Source organism: Neofelis nebulosa, chromosome 8 (genome assembly GCF_028018385.1).
Source record: "Neofelis nebulosa isolate mNeoNeb1 chromosome 8, mNeoNeb1.pri, whole genome shotgun sequence".
Lineage (NCBI taxonomy): Eukaryota > Metazoa > Chordata > Mammalia > Carnivora > Felidae > Neofelis > Neofelis nebulosa.
Window position 1 is genome coordinate 42,273,910 of NC_080789.1, and position 20,370 is coordinate 42,294,279.

At 35.2% G+C, this 20,370-nt stretch overlaps 1 protein-coding gene and 1 pseudogene across 14 annotated transcripts in view; one reads left to right on the plus strand and one right to left on the minus strand.

Annotated features, from left to right (window-relative positions):
* Positions 1–20,370, plus strand: part of OSBPL8 (oxysterol binding protein like 8) — a 156,420-nt gene that overhangs the window by 84,377 nt on the left and 51,673 nt on the right. Inside the window, exon 2 of one of the 14 annotated variants that reach the window (XM_058741965.1) lies at positions 3,669–3,829. The exons of 12 other annotated variants lie outside the window; for them this stretch is intronic. In XM_058741965.1, coding sequence (XP_058597948.1) covers positions 3,802–3,829 — 28 coding nt within the window. In that variant the 5' untranslated portion in view covers positions 3,669–3,801. Of the gene's footprint in view, positions 1–3,668; positions 3,830–13,104; positions 14,079–20,370 lie in introns of those variants that run through there. One more of the 14 variants, XM_058741959.1, reaches the window with a different exon arrangement.
* Positions 7,009–8,163, minus strand: LOC131519184 (ras-related protein Rab-5A-like; annotated as a pseudogene).

Below are 20,370 nucleotides of genomic sequence, written 5' to 3' on the forward strand. Positions count from 1 at the left end.
GATGACTGCAACAATATCTTTCATCTTACATGCCTTTTTTTTATGCGTTCTTGCAACTTGCCCATCAAGAAATGGAGTTTATTCTTCCTTTACCCCTACCCTTTCAACGTGCAGTCTGGAAGCCCAAAATAGCTAGCCCCAGCTTGCTATAGTCATCCCAGCTGAAGGTCCGTAAGAGTGACAAGCCATATTGGGTGTTCTGGCAGATACTGTGTGGATCAGAGACAAGCCACCACCAACCTCAACTTGCCTAATTGCAGCATTGTGAGCAAATAATTTAATGTTTTAAAGCACTAAGTTTTGTGTAGTTTAAGGTACAGCAATAGATAACTATAATAGTAGGCAACACAGTGATTAGAATTATATTCATAAATTGGGAAGAATATAGTACCAATCAGAAGATTCACTACTAGACTGTACTATCTAGGTAAGGTGAATACAGCCTGGATGGGAGTGACAGTTGTAGGAATAAAAAAAGGAAAATTTGTCCCGGATTAGTGAATGATTTGGGTGGAGGCGACAGTGGAAAGAGGGAAGGAAGAATCCGCAATGACTCCTACATATTTTGCTTGGGAAACTAGTTTAAAAGTTTACCAAGATAGGGAACTATGGAGGAAGACCCAAGTTTGGGGGAAAGATGCTGAGGATTCCAGTTTTGGACATGGTGAGTTTCAAGTGTGTTAGAGCTATCCACATGGCATGTTAAGGAGGAGGTTGGCTTTATGAGTTCAGGGTTTAGTAGACACTTCTGCACTGGAAGTGTAGATTTGGAAGTCATCAGCATAGAGTAATTGAGATGGTTAAAACAACCATATGCATCAGTTTAGAGATTCCCAGACAGTATTGTGTTTTAAATGAAGTAAAATAGAATCAAAAGATCAAAGCTTGTGTGATCTGTGAAATTTTTATCTTCATACACTCATACGTGTACTTATGTAAAATATATTTCTCATTGTAAGTTGTAAAAAGTTTGGGAAGAATTGAAGCTTGAGAAAAGTAGTTGGAATACCATCCTAAAAAATGTCAACATTTAAGGATATGATGGAGAAAGTATTGGCAGAGGAGCTTTGTAAAGGAGTGTTGTATCCCAGAAGAATGAAACAGACGGTTTTATGAGGGAGGAAGAGTGACCTGTAGTTTTACGTGCAGCTCAGAAGTCAAGCCAGTTAAGAAAAATGATCCATTGACAAGATATCATTGGTAACATTTGTGAATTCAGTTTTGGGGACAGTGATGAAGGCAAAAGATGAGAGCAATAGGATGAGTAAGAAAGATAAGGAATTGAAGACAGTTGGCAAACTCTTTAGGAATTGTGCCTTTGAAGGGGAGGAATGTGTATGGTAGCTAGAGAAAGACAATGGGGCAAAATTGATATTTAAGAAAGGCGATATTTGAGCATGTCCAAATGTTGACAGGACAAAGTCAGTAAAGAGAAATACATAATTAGTTGGGCAGGTCTCAGAGGAGGCAACCATGATGGGGTTCAGTGTGAAGGTGAGGTGTTGACAGGCCTAGGAACACAGCTGGAAAGTGGAAGAACCATGGTAGTGGGGTGCCCGATAGTGTTTGGGCCTCAGTTGAGGTTGATATTAACCTGCCTCAGTGTGAGATTGTCTTCTGTGAGGTTAGGCTTTACTAGGTATGTGCAATAAAAGTGGCAGAGTAGGCATGGGATGCTGGCAGGGGAGTGGAGGTTTAATGGATGAGTTTGGTTAATTGCTTCGGTGGAGGGGGTGGGATCTGTAGGAGGAAATGTCAGAATTAGTGGACAGCTCAGTGTGTAAGTAAGTGGCTTTGGGGGCTGAGGCAAGCTCCAACAGATGAATACTGAATTGATAGAATAATGGAGGGTTAATGTAAATGGAAGAAAGGTATGGAGAGTAAATGACATTGTCAGTAAGCTCCTCAGGAAAGAGATTGTCCTTTTTAAAAAAAAATACTCATCTGTTCCTAGCATACATAGTAACTTGAACACGGTAAGTACTTTTGTGTTGAATAACTGAATGAATGCCTATATTGAGCACCTTTTATGTGTTTGTCCCTGCCCTTGTGAAGCTTTAGTCTCATTTTTTTTTTTTTTACTGAATAGATGCAATTCTGGGGGCAATGTTCACCTGTTCTCTAACATGAATCTCATCTATGATATTGTTCCCATGTTTGCTAAAGAGAAAGTCCCACAAGAGAGTGGATGACAATGCATCAGGAAAAAATGGCATTATATTGGTGCCATTTGCTGAACTCTTGCTATTAGCTACCATTTATTGAGCACTTACCAAGTTTGGCTAATATGCTAAAAGTCTTATGTGCAAAATTATATTTAACTGTTGAAACAACCTCATAAAACATAGAAGCAGTTACTCTGCTTCACAAATGAGAAAACTAAGGATCAGGGATGTTAAGACATTTGTTCAAATTCACAAAACTAGTAAATGTCAGAGGCAGTTTTCAATCTCAGGACTGTCATAGCCTATAGTCTTAATACTCCACTCTGCGGGAGTAAATTACAGGGTCAGCTGTTTTCTTTTTGTTTTATACATGCTGTCATGTTAGAAGTTTGTTTTGCTGGTACTTTAGAATGGCAAAGAGTCTGATTGTTCCTGTTTTCTGGCTGAGTCTCCTTCATGCATATTGATTCATACCAATTTAATGTAGGTCATTATCCCTTAAAAACAGTTAAGTTGTTAGTTTTTTTGTTTTGTTTGGTGTTTTTTTTGTTTTGTTTTGTTTTGTTTTGTTTTTGTGGTGTGGTTTCCTTCCATTGATTTAGGATTTTCTTTTCTTTTTTTTTTTTTTTTGAAGAAACTAGGGAGACTGATTCTTCTCACTAAAGCCCACACATATCAAGATAGTCTTTTATTTGTTATATGTTTAAATTATGGTAATGAGATTATTCCAGAACTTATTTACATGCCAGATTTTTACCTTAAGTATACCAGTTTCCTTAAAAATAGTTTGAACTTTAGAATGATTACAGTCTCTTAGATAGGATGGTATTTGTTTTATGCTGACTTCTTTGACATATTTTATGTAATTCAGTTGTTTGTCAAGAAAGAGAAATATGTATATTTATTAGGTTATTGTCTCCCCTTTCTTCTTCTACTTTTGAATAAGAACAGTGCCCAGGGAGCCTAGAGACTAAATTATAGCTCATCTCACATATACTCTGTTCCCTCTAGAGAACATTTGCAGTTGTTATCGAAGCTTGATGAGTTAACTGTAGTTCATCCTGTAGCTACCCTTTCATTCTTTGGTCATAAAAAGCGATTTTGCATACTTTTAGTTTTATAAAACCATCTTTCAGTTGTAGTGCTTTGTGAGAGAATATAAAATGTTGTTTTGTCAAAACTTAAAGGAGTAGGTTTCAAATTAATTTTTAAATGTTAAAAATTTTAAGACTTTTAAAACTAAAAGTTACCTATTTAATCAGTTATCTGCTTAACTAGTTTTAGCTAAATTAATTTAGACCATGCTTGGTTTATCTAGACTTGAATTAAAAGGTACATGCTTTGAATTAAAGGTACAATGAGTTTCTGTTATCCTTTAGTAAATTCTCTGAAACCTCAAAGTCCCTTCACCTTGAATGCCCTGGTAGCATTAAACATGATGTGATGGGTGTATATCTACTACTTAATAGAAGACTTCAAAGTAAAGGGGGATTTTCTTTGCAGAGTTTACTAGTGCGAAGATGTTGTACCGTATTCCCCAGGGTGACAGTTTTAGACATCGCTGGTATAAGTCTCAGGTGACACCTTCATTTAAGTGGTTTATAGACGAAAGGAGACCAAGAAGTCAGTTTCCTCCATGAATCGAAGCAGTTCCTCCTTCCTTGGTAAGCTATTCCTAGGATCAATTCTTAAACACTGATGAGACTCTAGACACGTAACAAATGTGTCTTGAATGTATGTGCTGTATTTCATGAAAATTGTTTTACCTGAAAGAGTACTTGAATTTATCCCCACCATCTTTATTTTTTTTTTTCTCCTAAATGCTGTGCTTTGGTTAGTAGCCATAGGTCATTTTCATTACAAATAGTATATAAGTTAGAGGTTATGTTAATTTTCTTCTGAGTTTTTGAATCCCCACTGTTGGACTTTTGAAGTTATTTCTTAAGACAGAATTGTTTTCTGTTTGAAATTCCTTGTGTTCAGATAGTTGCTTCAGAGGTATGGAAGTTATTAAATAATTAAAAAATTAAAATATTTGGCAAATTAAAAAAATGAGAACGCAATATTTTTCTAAATCCCTCCTGTGAAATGTTGCTATATCTGTGTTTTTCAAATGTTCCTATGTCCTGTAGATAAAACTGAAATACTTTGAAAACATTTATTGAAAATAATTTAGCTCTGTTTTAAGCATCTTTGCAAAGATGAGACGAGTCTGTCTTACCATTGCCAGACCTTGTTAATTGCTTCTTTAACAAAGCAGCAAGATTAACATTAAGAGTACTAAAGCACTGTTTTTCCTATAAATGTTCTCTGTATTTGTGTATGCATGTGTGTATTTAATTAAAATACATGCGTGTGTACATATTTATATTTACTTAAGATATGTATGTGTGTGGGGGCGCCTGGGTGGCTCAGTCGGGTAAGCACCCAACTTCGGCTCAGGTCATGATCTCGCAGTCTGTGAGTTCAAGCCCTGCATCGGGCTCTGGGCTCACAGCTCAGAGCCTGGAGCCTGCTTCGGATTCTGTCTCTCTGTCTCTCTCTCTCTCTCTCTCTCTCTCTCTCTCTCTCTCTCCCCCTCCCCTGCTCACACACTCACTCTCTCTCTCTCAAAAATAAATAAAAACTAGAAAAATATTTAGAAAGGTGTGTGTGTGTATGTTTACTTAAGATAACATTAAAGAATTATAAGGTACTACTTGCACTAGTTTCTCAGTGCTTTTTCGGTTGGGATTTCCTCCCATTTGTTTCCAAAGTCTGAGAGGTTGAGATCACCTTCTTAGCAAGACTGGTAAAATAGTTTCACCTATAGGGGCGCCTGGGTGGCGCAGTCGGTTAAGCGTCCGACTTCAGCCAGGTCACGATCTCGCGGTCCGTGAGTTCGAGCCCCGCGTCAGGCTCTGGGCTGATGGCTCGGAGCCTGGAGCCTGTTTCCGATTCTGTGTCTCCCTCTCTCTCTGCCCCTCCCCCGTTCATGCTCTGTCTCTCTCTGTCCCAAAAATAAATTAAAAATGTTAAAAAAAAAAAAAAAAAAAAAATAGTTTCACCTATAGAGTTGATTGCTACAATTTTCCTTTCCTAATTTGAGGCATGGAGAGGCACGTTTCTGTATTATTATAGCAAGATGATATGAATTTAATTTACCAAGGAATATTTGCATAATTTCTGAGAGAAAATAAACAGTTTCATAGAAATTTTTCGGTTTTCATTTTGGTTGTTGTAAGTTTGAACATACATAAGTTTTAAGAGTGAAGCAGTAAGGGGGGCCTGGGTGGCTCAGTCAGTTAAGCATCCAACTCTTGATTTCAGCTCAGGTCATGATCTCATTGTTCCTGGGCTTGAACCTCACATCAGGTTCTATGCTGACAGTGTGGAGCCTGGCTTGGAATTCTCTCACCCTCTCTGTCCCTCCCCTGCTCATTCATTCATTCATTCATTCATTCTTTCTCTCTCCTTTTCTCTTTCTTTCTCTCTCTCTCTCTCTCTCTCTCTCTCTCTCTCACTCTCTCAAAATAAATACATAAACTTTAAAAAAGAAGAAAGAATGCAACAGTGAAAGTTTAGCAAACTCATATTTTCCAAGTGAAGGAAGGATGTTTGTGACAAATGGACATTTCCTCCTATGGAGTACAGGATTTTCCAAGGGTCTCCTCCATCAAGCTGGCCTTTATTTATTCTGTTTGGTACAGAGTTCTATACTAGAAAACAAGACAAACCAAAAATGGTATTTTCAGCCCCTGCCTTGAGTTTAATTTATAATTAGGAATTTAGGGACAACATGAGTTGTCTTCAATATAAAACTAAACACTGGTGAATGGTTTTCCTTACTAATTCTGAATTACTATAAATGTACAAGTTGTGCTACCAGTTCAACACTTAAATAGATTAAATCATCTCTGACACATGGTAGATTTCATACTATAAGGAAAATACCTAAAACAGTGCAATATACTGAACTGATCAAAGTAAAATGAACTTTGGAAAACAAGTCTGCAAGATTTTTGCTAACATACTGCAATACTTGTGTTACAAGTTACTGGTACATTGTTTATCATGGTTCTAGTCCTTGTGGGAACAAATTTAAGCCCCTTCCTTTCAAAGGGAGAGTAAGGAAAAATTAGTTGTTTCATAATTTTGTATACTTTTAAGCATCGTAATTTTGTATACTTTTAAGCAACTCGTAAATATCACAGAAGAGTAATAAACATTTACAGAGACTATAGTGCAGTACCTTATTTATAGTATGGCTGAAGATCAAATTTCAAATAATCAAGTTTAAATGTACATAATTGTTAGTGCATTGACAATAATATGTCCAAGGGGAACAAAAGCCCCTTCTCTGCTCCCAGACAACAAAACCTGTGTATAATGGCCAACAATGATTGAACAGAAATCAGAGATACCTGGTTTGTTGCATTTCTGTTGAAGAGTTCACATGTTTGAAAGGAACACTGTCCGTTAAGATGCATTTATTAGGTTTCATATTCCTAAAACAGGATGAGGTTACATTAGACTTTTTTTTACCCCATTAAAAATACCAGGACTGGCTATAATTTAGATCCCACTAATGTTCGTTTATTCCCCCTAAAGATGTGGGTTTGTTTTCTTGTGGTTAATTTGTTAAAATATGGAATGTACGTTTTAAATGTGCATACTAAGAGAAATTACCAGTTGCCTGAATACTGTAGTTAAACAAAAATGTTTTTAGAATCTTTTCTAAAAAAAGTTTTTTGAAAAACCCTAAATGATAAGTTCCAAATCTTTTTCATAGAACTGGCTGGTTAACTGTGGGTTTACATCCTCATTTATGTCTATCCATGGTGATGAGAAGTGATTCCCCCTAACCATCCACAGAAACATATGCACATGCATATAGCTCTCATTCCCCCCTCCTCCTTCTGAAACATTAGAGGGTCACTTGCATGTTATTAAAAATTAAGTTCAAAACACTTAAAATAATTCTGTGTTAGAAACTTGACTCTGTCATAGGTCTCTTCTTTTTGAAAGTCATACTGGGCTGGTTAAATGCTCTAATTCCACTGTCCTTAACATTTAAGAAGCAGAAGAATATTTCAGCAAGCTCAAACTGGAGGTTTAGTAACTACAACACTGATTCCTGGTTGGCTGCATGGGTTTAGTAAGGTCTACCCTTTTTCCTCTGGCAGAATTTGCTCCTGGTTTCTGTGGTTCATTCTTGCGCAGCGTTTTAGCTACTGCCATGAATATTTCATTTACATTCATCGATGTCTTAGCTGATGTCTCCATGAATAATAAACTGTTGTCATCTTCGTAGGACTGTGCTTCCTGGAAATCGACAGCCCTTTCATTTGCAAGGTCAGCCTTGTTTCCTGATAAAGCTATTACATTGCTTGGATTGGCTTGTGTCTGAAGTTCTTTAGCCCAGTTTTTGGCTCTGCCAGAGGACTCATCTGTGATATCATATACAACTATGGCTGCTTGTGCTTCTCTGTAGTACATGGTGCTAGGCTATGGTAGCATTCTTGACCAGCTGTATCCCATATGTCAAACTTTACTGTTGTGTCATCAAGACACAACAGTGTCTTATGGTACTCTCTTGAAATTTATGAAATTGGCCCTTCACAAAATGCAGTTACAGGCTTGATTTGCCAACAGCAGACTCTCCCAGAAGTACTAGTGTGAACTGGCATATATTATTTCCAGTATTTGGCCCGTTGGGTCTTTTTGCTCCTCAATTAGCCATGTCCAGATTTGAAAGAAGGCCCTAATTTTCAGTGTCTTAAATGAACTTCCAGGATGCAAGGTGTCAACTTTTTTTCTTTCTGGATGTAAAGAAAGCTGAAACTGCACCATGCAGAGCCATGGGGATAAAAGCCTCCCTGGCAGTAGGTCCCAGGCATAACCCGAGAAGAGGCTGAGGCTGTCTGAGGCTGTTGCTTACCAGGTAGCATATCTCCTTCTCAGGCCACCCCCTTCAGACTCGGATACAGTGTTTCAAAATTCTATTTTTAATGTGTGATTGAACTGTCAGCAAAGTAAGGGAATTAGTAGGAGGGGCAGGGTTATTGAGAGTGGGAATCCAGAGAAATGATGAGCTCTGCAACCAGCATTTGTCCTGTTTTCTGAAGGTCTGAAACTTGAGTTTTAGCAAGAAAAAGGGACAAAAGGCCTGCAGCCCATTCATGATGGAAATTTGGATTGGAGAGCTCTCCATGTGAAATTACAAGTCCTTCTTAGTTAAAAAACAAAAAACAAAAACAAACTTGGAAAACATACCCATAGAGGAAGACACTAGTGTGTTTGCCTTTCTTTGATGTGACTCTAGGTAGAACGGGGGAGAGAGAGAGAGACTCAATACTTTGAGAAACACAATATACTCATGTAGGCTTGGAGCCAGAATTCACACTGTCTCTGTGGCAAAAACAAAAACATCCCTCCATTTAGTTTAAAATGATCTTGAGTTTTTAGTATTCAAAGGGGCCTAGAAGAATCAACACAGATACTTGTTACGTGAGAGTTTTAAGCACAAGCCTCCAAAAATTACATATGAGCTCATAACTAAAAATCAGTAAACAAAATAGCAATGAGATATCATCATGCACCTATTAGAATAGCTAAAATCCGGTACACTGACAGTACCAAATGCTAGCAAAGATGGAAAAATGAGGAAAAACATGAGGAGGCAAGGCACCGTCAGAATCTACACAAACTACCTACCATCCAAACCAATATCTGCACCAACTGGAATTATAAATGACAGAATGTGATTTACTGGGTTGAAGGCAATATTGAAAGATAATGCTGGGAACCTTTCAGAATTGATGAAAGACAACAACCCTCTGATTAAGGAGGCCTCACAATTCCCAAGCAGGAAATCTAAACAACAATAATAGTTTCAATGCTAATACTTGACAAGCAGGAATGCTGAAAAGTAATGAAGCAAGCATTTAACTTAGTGTTAGAAAAATAATAGAATGAACCTGAAGTAGGTAGAAGAAAGGAAATAATAAAGATAATAGACATAGGTGAGAGTTATCAGGAAAGATAAAGTTGGTTGTTTGAAAAGGCTAATAAGAAATATCAAAATGAGCAGGATTAAGGGGAAAAAAAGTAGAAATATTTTTAGGAAAAAAAGACACAACTAAAAATGTAGGCAGCAACTCTAGCCAATAAATTTGAAAAATTAGATTAAATGAACAAATTTCTAGAAAGAGTACTTCCCAAAATTTATTCAGTAATAGGAAATTCTAGTGATTTTTATTATCTAATTAGTAATATATATTATCTTTACAAAGACATCATAGGCTCAGATAAATTTACAAGCAAGTTCTACTGAATGTTTAGGGAAAAATATAATTCCAATATCACATTAATACTGTATTTCATTAAGTCTAAAACAGTACCCGCCCTCTGACTTTAACATCTCTGAAATTGGGTTAGATCTTTAATTGATAGTGTTTTGCAATCTCCATTGGCAATTGTTAAACACTTGATATCATCTCTGAATTTGGGATCTCTTTTACAATGTAATAATATCCATCAGTCTTCTTCTCCTCATATTTTTATGACATCTCTGAAGTCAGGAATGTAGCTGATAGTTGATGGCATCTTAGAATAGAAATGGACAAATAAAAATTCTTGTATATGGAAAGCAGACATTACAAAGAAAAGCTACAAGATATTCTTGCTCATGAATTTAGATGAAGAAGTTCTAACAAATTATTAGCAAACTGTTGAATCAAGCAAGATATAAAGAAATAATACATTATAACCACAGTGGGGTTATTTCAGGCATTATAAGGATGGCTTTGGTATTAGAAAATCTGTGATTGTCATTTAACATACAGATTATAGGAGAAAAACTATGTTGTCATCCCATTAACAAAATGTATTTGAAAGTTTTAACATCCATTATGGTAAAAAAAAAAAAAATTGTAGCAAATTAGAAATAGGAACAAATGCTTTCTTAACCTTGTAACAATTAGGAACAAGGAAAAATACACTTCATTATGATATTGTACTTGAAATTTAGCTAGTGAATAATGTAAAAAAAATAAAGGAGGAAACAAAATTTATTTGCAGCTAGTGTATAGTTGTTTATATAGAACCTCTCCCAAATTCACAGATAAATTATTAAAATCATTAAAAAATTACTGAATATATGTTAACTCCAGTTCTGTGTACCAGTCACAAATGGTTGGAAAGATGCAGTTCAAAAAATGCCACTTAAAACAACAGAAAATAAGGTGTACATAGGCATACATCTAATAAATCTAACAGAATATCTTTATGTAGAAAAGTATAACATTAAGATGATGTATTCTCAATAAATGGAGAGATATATTTTCAATTAAATAGACATACCATGTTTCCAGTAGGAAAATTCAGTATTATTTAGTATGGCACTTATCAAATTGATTTTATCTGTTCAATGTATTTTGAATCCATATCTCAACAGGATTTTTTCATGATACGTGATAAGATTATCCTAAACTGTCTAAGGATAACCAAGGGCAAAGAAGAGTGAAGACCCTCCTGAAGAATCAGAGCCAGGCAAGGGTCAGGGGTTATTTAGTACTTACCATAATGCTCTGGTAAGTTAGACAGTAGGTGTTGGTGCTGAAATAAAGACAAATGAAACACAACAGAGACTTAGAAATAATGTTATTCATTAGAGTTCTACATGACATTGTGTTAAAGGCAAAACTATGGAAACAGTAAAAAGATCCTTGGTTTCCAGGAGTTAACAGGGAGGCAACAATGAATAGGCAGAGCACAGAAGGTTTTTATGGCAGTGAAAATACTCGGGATGATACTGTAGTGATGGATACATGTCATTATGCATTTGTCCACACCCATGGTATGTACATCAAAAAAAGTGAACCCTAAGATAAGCTATAGACTTTGATTATGATATGTCAATATAGGTTCATCAGTTATAACAAATGTATCACTCTGGTGAGGGAAATTGATAATAGGAGAGACTACATATGTGGAGAGCTATGTGGATATATGGGAGATCTCAATTTTGCTGTGAACCTAAAACTCTAAAAAATAAAATCTTAAAAAAAAAAAAAAAAATCAGTGTACTGGAAGTATACTCACCTTACCCAAACATCACGGCATGGGGCAAAGAGGAGAAACTTCACCAGTGTACTATCAAGACAAGAGCCAAATTCAGAAAAAAAAATTGGGCAGAGTTCACCCAAACAATTTTTCCTTGGTTTACAAAGAAATAGTACAATGGTACAGGACTTTTTGGGTGATGACAGCTCTTTTATATTGAGTATCCTGTTTCCTGTATCACCTTTTGCTATCACTTTTTGATAGAATATGTATTGTAGTACAGCCATTTTCAAGTGGTGTCTTTTGAGGGAAGTAAGGCCTGTGGAAAATAATTTAAGTGAGTATTTTCTAAGTTCTCCCAAGGATTATGGTGCATGGTTAGAGCTATTATAGATGTATGGAAGAAAAATTACTTCATTTTGAAGAGTGGACATTTTAGTGCACTAGCCCTAATGAACCCTAAGTGAGAGGGACTACTCTAGTAAATTATTTGGAAATATGCATGGAAAGTGAATTTTTGGTCTTGCATGTGTAAAAATATCTTTATTTTACCCTAATATGTAATTGATCGTTTGGCTGGGTATGGAATTCTAAGTTGAAAGTCATTTTCCTTCCAACTTGAAACCATTGCTTATACTGTATTTTTGTCCTAATTCCAGAATAATTGCTGATATCAGTAGCTTAATCTGATTTCTGATCTAGAGGAACTTGTTGGTATCAATTATGTGCAAAAGGATTCTTTGGCATAAATAGGGCTGGTTCTCAGTTTTTGTCATTGCTGGTTTGTGATTTAAGCTTTGTGTGATCTGCAAAACAATGACTATTTGTTAATTTCATGCTTTCCAGTGTCAAATATATGTTGTTGATGTATACTGTCCTGGATACATACTTGTGGGATACATACCTATACTTCTTTATGGTTTTAAAAAATTAACCCTTTATTATAATTTTAGTTGAGTTTTAGGAGGGAACATATTAGGTTAGTGTCTTTATTCTGCCATTTTAATCTGGAACTGTGCTAGATTTTATATATATTCTCCAGTTTGATCCTTATAACAACCTGATAATATAGGTAGTAGTATTTTATAAATGAGAGGACAGAGACCCACATAAATTAACTTAATTGCTTCAATGCATCCAGCTGGGATTTGAACCCAGGCAATTTAATTTCAAATCCTGCTTAACCATTACACCATAATGCCTTGAGAGGCAAGCACCACTGCATGAATTAATTATAATTATTTCTCTCTTGTCTATAATTAATGGTCATTTATATTTCATGACATGGAGAAAAGAAAAAAAAACCCTCAAATCCCTGTTGTAGTTGTAATTATCAACCATTAACTTATTTTTACCACTAATTGATTTTGAAATGCCTTTGCCCAAGAAAGATCACGTTACATAAAGGAAATTGAATTTGTTTGTTGTTAAATGCCCTGTCTAGTAAAGAGAAACAGTCTTGGACTATACAGGATGCTGTTGTATAGGAGTAGAGAACTAGCCTGGAGCCATATGCATAATAAAAGGAAGGAAACTGAGATCTTATGGTAAAGTACCTGTAAAAATGAACCACTAAGTCAGTTGTAACTGAGTTAGTTTTTCAACTAAGAGAGTGTATTTCTAGGTTGGAACTCTGACCAGAAAAAATTCAGGATATATAGAGGAAGTAATTGACTAGAGCTTTTTAATTTCAATTAAGGTAGAATAAGGAAAATGGAATTTAATATAACTAGGAAAGAATTCATTGAAATGTTAAAGGTTAGTTATAAAGAGAGCATAGTGTATTGTTTTGGCTATTGGTACTTTCCTGTAGATTTAATGATGTGAGATAATACTAGTAACTTAGTATTAACCTAGTAAAGAAAGATATTTCCATTTATTGTGATAATAAAGCTGCATTTTACTTTAAATAGGAGAATTTTAAGTGCAAAATCCTCATTGGTAGATGATATATTTTGAAAAGTTTAAATGCAGTGAAGACGAACTATAGCAGCTCATTATCTGTTTCAAGGAAAATGTATTGGAGCATTCAGCATTATTATGGTGTCTTTTCAGTCTTTTCTGTTGATTGGTTTGCAGTAATGCTGTCAATGACTCCTGTATCTTTGCTAGAGGTAAAACTTAAATATTTATTTTCTGCTTTAGCTGTTAGAATCCATCAAAATTGCACTTGAAAGGGTATCTTTCCTTATGAATTCTTAATCATGGCTGAGGCAAGCAGTAGGTTAGATACAGATCTAGAGGTGTCAGGAAAGATAAACAGTGTCGTGTTTATATCCATTTCTAAAGTAAGCAAAAACTAGAAAGAATCGAAAGAGGTGGGAAGTGTGGCGGATACTACAAAAACATAACGGATGTGAGAAAAGGGTTGCATTTTACTTCATCCTGAATCTCTTAAGTATTGATCTTGCTTTGTTTTACTAAGACACCAATTCAGTTCAGGGCATTGCTGGTTTGATAAAAAGGAGAAACATTAGGGGAATAGCCTTTCTTGTTTATCAGTTCATTAAAAAAAGAAAATACCCACTAGCATGGCTTAATGCCTTTTCTGTTTATTGCTGATCTGAGTCTCTGGTCCTTCTCCTTTGCTGTTAAATGTGTGTGTCCTTTGTTTGTGCTGGTGGGTTTCGCTACATTTGGATTTGAGAGAAAAGCCTCTTGTTGCTGTACTGATCTAATTAGCCTTCTGGGTGAACGTATACATTAAATAGACCTTCTAAGCCATGAAAGAAGAGAGCTCACAACAACGTAGATTTTCTTCTTGTACTGTGTTTACGCCTGTTTTATTTCCTCCACGAATTGATGGCCGAAAGCTTGTCCGGAATGCTTCATTTGGAGGATACAATGAACTTTCTCCTTTATTGCCAGGTTTGTTTGTTTAATCTTGCACTTTTTTCTTAATTCCTTGCCGACTTTTCCTTAAACTAGTATTTTAAAGTCTAAAAACTGCTTTCATTTAAATGAAACAGATTATATAGTGAAAGGTTCAGTTTTAGTGACTGCTGCTATATGGCTTGGCTTTTCCATTTTTTCTCTTACAATCTCTTAATCTCAAACTTGAGAACTAGTGATTCAGTGAAGTACAAATCTGGCATGCTGATAGCATGAATCTTTGTTTAATTGTAAAAATAAATATCATGACCCTTCGATAAAATTTAAACATTTTCTGGACTTGAGATAAATGTAAAATTCTATAAATAAACAAGTATCTCTGAGGCTTTTGCAGATGAAACCCAAATATCTAATATTGATACTTGTTTGGCTGTTTTCTGCAGAATAGTAGCTACGTTACAATTGATGTTTAGTTTAAACTTTAATTAGCTCAAGTCCTGACTAAAGTGAAATTTTCTACCTGAGTATAATTTTTGAAATGCCTCCCTTCTTGTTAGATGTATTTGTGTATAATTAGGTTTTGCTAAGAAATTGTTATTTTTAAGGTAATATTTTTAATATTGCAATTAGCCATTTGACAGTTAAGATTTAGACATTAAATGATTAATAAGATGTAGATATAAATTGGTCTTTTATTGTATGAAAAAGATTTATTGTAGCAAATATTTGGATATAGATTTTAAAATATTTAAAAATCTTTGTTTTCCTTTCAAAATTTTAAATAAATCCTTTCATAATTTTATCTATTCTTTTGAGGTTATATTTTTCTTTTAAAATAAAAATATTCTTTTAATACTCCTGACAAAGAAATACTGAAACTGGTGCTTGCTTTGACCATTTATATATTTTTCTGACACGTTTTGTTAAATTTGAATTATATTTTCTACTTTCACACAAGTATTTTTTCTTGGCTTTTTGTGAAGATTCATGCTGACAGGTGGTTATATGCATCATTTTGAAATACTGAAACACCTTATGGAAGGTGTTACCTGGACAATTAATTTATTATAAAGTCACTGATTTCATTTTCTTGTCCAACAGTGTTTCAAAAAAGAATTGGAAACCATAGGCCTGAACTAAGTAGCATAAGCTGTAAATAGCATTCATAATCTGTGTTTAGTCTTCTCAGTATAGCATGGTTACTGTCATGCTTCTTATGTTCTCAGAATGGTGTACAAGTACCTTTTAGTATTTGTATTTATCAGAAGTGGCTTTTAAAATACAACGTACTGAAATTTTTTAATGTTATTAAATACTCTGTTTGCTTTTACAGTGTGACTTAGTTCTATTTCTGCATTTGTCTATTTCAGTTTTTAGCCAGCAAGGTTGCTAGCAAATGTTTGCTAACCTTCATGCACTGAGTCTACTTAATATTAAAGAATAATCATGTGACTCTACTAAACAACAGAAAACTTCACTTTTTAAAAGTTTGGTATTTACTTAATTAGGTAACTAAAGGCAGAATTGTCTGTTTATCTTGTCAAAGAATATACTAAAGTTTACCCTGGATCGATTTATTTGAAAGAAAAAGTAAATGGTTATCTTTGTTTTCTGATTCTTGAAATAGAGAAAATCATATTCATAGGGATGCTTCCACATCCCCTTTTTACAACCAACAGTTGTATTGCAACTAGCCATGATAGAAAGCTATTTTCAATATATTTTATCAGCTAAGAAATAGAATGGAATTAGGTACTTCAAAGAAGTGGCTTTTTATGTTGTTGTTGTTTTTCCAGTTCAAGAGTAGAACATAGGAGCTTCTGGGTGGCTCACTCAGTTGAGCATCAGACTTTTAATTTTGGCTCAGGTCAGGATCTCAGGATCATGGGATCAAGCCCCATGTCAGGCTCTGCACTGAGCATGGAGCCTGCTTAAGATTCATTCATTCATTCTCTCTCTCTCTCTCTCTCTCTCTCTCTCTCTCTCTTCCCTTTGCACCTCTCTCCCACTTGCACATGCACTCTCTCTCTCTCTCAAATTAAAATAAATAAATAAATAAATAAATAAATAAATAAATAAATAAATAAAACAAAACATATGTTTCTTCTGGGACATTTCATTGTACTGAAAAATAAATTTAGATGCATTTATAATTATAATTAGATGCATAATAATGTCTATCTGACATTTGAGGAGAGGTTCTCCACTAGTGACATTGAAAGATAATTTTGTCTTACTATTTTGAGCATAACCTTCTTTTCATTTTAGTTTCCTTGGGAAAAAAATTACTTTTTTGTCACTTGTACCTTAACAAATATGTTGGAATTATATGGAATTATTATGGAAGTATGTAAAAAAATTATACTTTATCAATGATGATAACACTTGTATTTTGTTAACAACGTAGAAGTTAAGGACAGCGTGTTCATTTGTTTAAGAATAATATTCCAGGGACACCTGGGTGGCTCATTCAGTTAAGCGGCCCAGGTCATGATCTCACAGTTTGTGGGTTTGAGCCCCACATCAGGTTCTGTGCTGCTAGTTCAGAGCCTGGAGCCTGTTTCGGATTTTGTGTCTCCCTCTCTCTCTGCCCCTACCCTGCTCACACTCCATCTCTCAAAAATAAATAAGCATTTAGAAAAATTAAAAAAAAAAAAAAAGAATATTCCATTGGATTAGTAGGAGGAAGTAAACTCTGTGTATTACTACACTACTTGGAAATATCTTTATGACCACAGATTTAGGGAAGACTTTAAGACCAGAAAGCACTAACCATTAAAGGATGAGATGACGATATTTGACTACATTAAAATTAAGAACTGTTTATAAAAAAAAAATACATGGAATAAAAAGACAAGCCATAGAATAGGAAGTTATTTATAAAACACAGTTGGTAAAGGGCAGTATCTGAAATACATCAGAATTGCTATATAAATCAGTAAGAAAAAGATAGGCAATAAGTTGTGTTTTGTTTGTTTGTTTTTTAATGCACAAACGATCTAAAGAGGTCCTTCACAAAGAGAAAGTTAAAATGACTAATGTGAGAAAATGCTCAACATCGTTAATAGTCAGGGACCTGCAAACTAGAACCTTATGGATATATACACACACATATATATACACACATATACGTACACATTGATAATACACACCCAACAGATTAGCAAAAATAATAAGTTTGTCAATATTGATGTGGACATGAATAAGGAGAAAGGAGAACTCTTACACACTATTAGTAGAAAAATAAACAATTTTGTTATCCTTAAAATTGAACACACACATATACTATAAGCCAAAATTTCTGCTTCTAGGTTTAAACTTAGGGAAACTCACGGACATATTTGTGTGTGTATATATATACATACATATATACATATACGTATATATATACAGTGTGTGTGTACACACACACATACATATGTTGACTAGGATACATTTCAGAGTATATTTGTGGCACCATTGTTCATAAAAGAGACAAACTGGGAACAACCCAAATGTTTATCTACAATCAATGGATAAATGGTGATATAGTCATGCAATAGGATTCTAATCATCAATGCAACTGAATGAAATACCTGCTTGACATGCTGGTAAAGAATGTTTGCAAAAGTCAAGGTAGTTACTTTTGAGAAGAGTGGATTGTGATCAAGAATGGCACTGGGAGGTGGGGAGGATCTTACAGGATTTTGGCAATTCTGTGTTTTTTATTTGGGTGGTAGTTATGCAGATATTCACTATATACATTAAATTACACATTTATGTTTTATGCATTTTTCTGAAGCTGTCTTTCACATATTTAATAAAATAATTGCAAGTAACAGAGTACACTGTTGTTATTTTTTGGAATTTATCAAATTTCTGTGTTTGAAAGGGTAAAAAAGGATTAGACCTTTCTCTTCAGGAATTCACAGTCAAGTATGGAATATGAACATGAAAAATAATTGAAGCAGATTGTGATAAATATGGTAGTACAAATGTATGAAATGCTCTATGTCTCAGAGAAGAGGACTGTTAACTATGCCTACACAGTCAAAGCAAGGCCTATCAGAAGAGGTGGCCTTAGGTCTTCAGAGGTACCCTGGCATTCTAAAAACAGCATGAATTTTATTTTACTATTTTATTTTATTTTATTTTTTTAATTTGAGAGAGAGGGAGAGAGCATGTGCGTGCAGGGGAGGAGCAGAGGGAGAGGGAGAAAGAGACTTTCAGCAGTTTCCACACCCAGTGCAGAACCTGATGTAGAGCTCTATCTCATGACTGTGAGATCATGACTTGAGTGGAAATCAAGAGTCTGAAACTTAACTGACTGAATCACTTAGGTGCCCCATAAAAACAGCATGAATTTTAAAGTTAGACCTAAGTTTCTATCTGCTCTGACACTTTGACTTACTGACATTAATCAAATTACTTAATTTCTGGGAGCCTTGATTTCCTCAATTCTATAAAATAGTTAATATTTGGGATTTTTTAATAATTTTTTTTTGTAATGTTTATCTTTGAGAGAAAGAGAGAGCATGAGCAGGAGAGGGACAGAGAGAGGGAGACAAAGAATCCAAAGCACAGACCCCAGCGTGAGGCTTGAACTCACGAGCTGTGAGATCATGACCTGAGCTGAAGTTGGACACTTCACTGATGGAGCCACCCAGGCACCCCAACATTTGGAATTTTTTGTGGTGTTTTAAAGATCAGAAACTAAAGCACTAGCATAAGTGTCATAATCACAAATGTTCTTACAAATGGATATTGGTTGCTTTATTGTTTTCATTAATGTGTTACTTATCATTATTGATGAATGAATCAGAATTAGGTAAAAAATTGGTTTAAAGGGTTATAGACTAAGTGAGGAAGGATGTCAAAGTGGAAATCTAATAAACTAATAGAATAGAGAAGGCTGGGTGAGTTTTTATTTTCATTTTTATTTTTCCCCATTAAAAAAAAAATTATTTTGAGAGAGAGAGAGAGAGAGAGAGAATGAGAATGAATGCTGGTGGGGGAGCAGCAGAGAAAGAGGAGAGCAAGAATCCCAAGCAGGCTCCTTCCACACTGTCAGTGCAGAGCCCGACAGAACCCAACATAGGGCTCGATCTCATGTACTGTGAGATCATGACCGGAGCTGAAAACAAGAGTTGGACACTCAACTGACTGGGCCATCCAGGTGCCCCTATTTATTTTTTAATTGAGGCATAACTTACATATAGTTAAATGCACAGCTTTTTTAATTTTAAGTTACACATAGACACATGTAACCAGTTCCCAAATCCGCAGAAGACTCCCTCATGCCCCTCAAATCAGTTCCTCCTACAACAAAGATAAACCACTGTAACAACCTCTAACACTATAGATTAGATTTGCCATTGCCTGAACTTTATATAAATGGAATCATACAATGTGTGCTTTTTTTTTTTTAATGGGAAGACATGGCTTCTTTCACTCAATATTTATGTCTGTTTTCTGTAATAATAATTGGCTCTTTTTCATTGCTGTGCAGCATTCCATCGTGTAAATATACTGCAATATATTCTATTAATAACCATTTGAGTTGGTTTCAGATATTGGCTATTATGAATAAAGCTGCTTTGAATATTTTTGTACTTTCTTTTGATATATATACAACCATTTCTTTCAGGTATATAGGATTAGAATTGGTTTGTGTAGAATACCCATATATTCAGATTAAGTACATACTTTCAAATAGTTTTCCAAAGTAGTTATGCCCCTTTGTACTCTCATCAATAGCAAGTAGACTTCCAGAGGCTCCACATTCTCATCTGTACTTGGAAAGTGTTAGCCTTTTTAGTTTTAGCATTTTGATGGGGATATAGGTCTCTGTATCATTGAGGCAGTAGGGAGAATAGCAGGAAGATAATTTACTGCTAAAGTCACTGATACACAAACTTGGTAAAAAGTCATGATCTGAAACCGTTCTGCTTTTTTTTTTTTTAAGTTTATTTATTGATTTTGAGGAGTGGGTGCACAGGAACAGGGGAGGGGCAGAGGGAGAGAAATAATCCCAAGCAGGCTCCGTGCTGTCAGTGAAGAGCCAGACACTGGGCTGGGTCTCACAAACCAGGAGATTATGACCTGAGCCAAAATCAAGAGTGAGACAGTTAACCAACTGAGCAACCCAGGCGCCCCTGTTCTGCATTATTAATAATTATGGTCAATAATAATGTGTCATAGGCTTTAGGATTTTGTCTATAAATATCACTTTAAAAAAGTAAAGGAGTGGGGCGCCTGGGTGGCTCAGTTGGTTGAGCGGCCGACTTCGGCTCAGGTCATGGTCTCACAGTTTGTGAGTTCGAGCCCCGCGTTGGGCTCTGTGCTGATA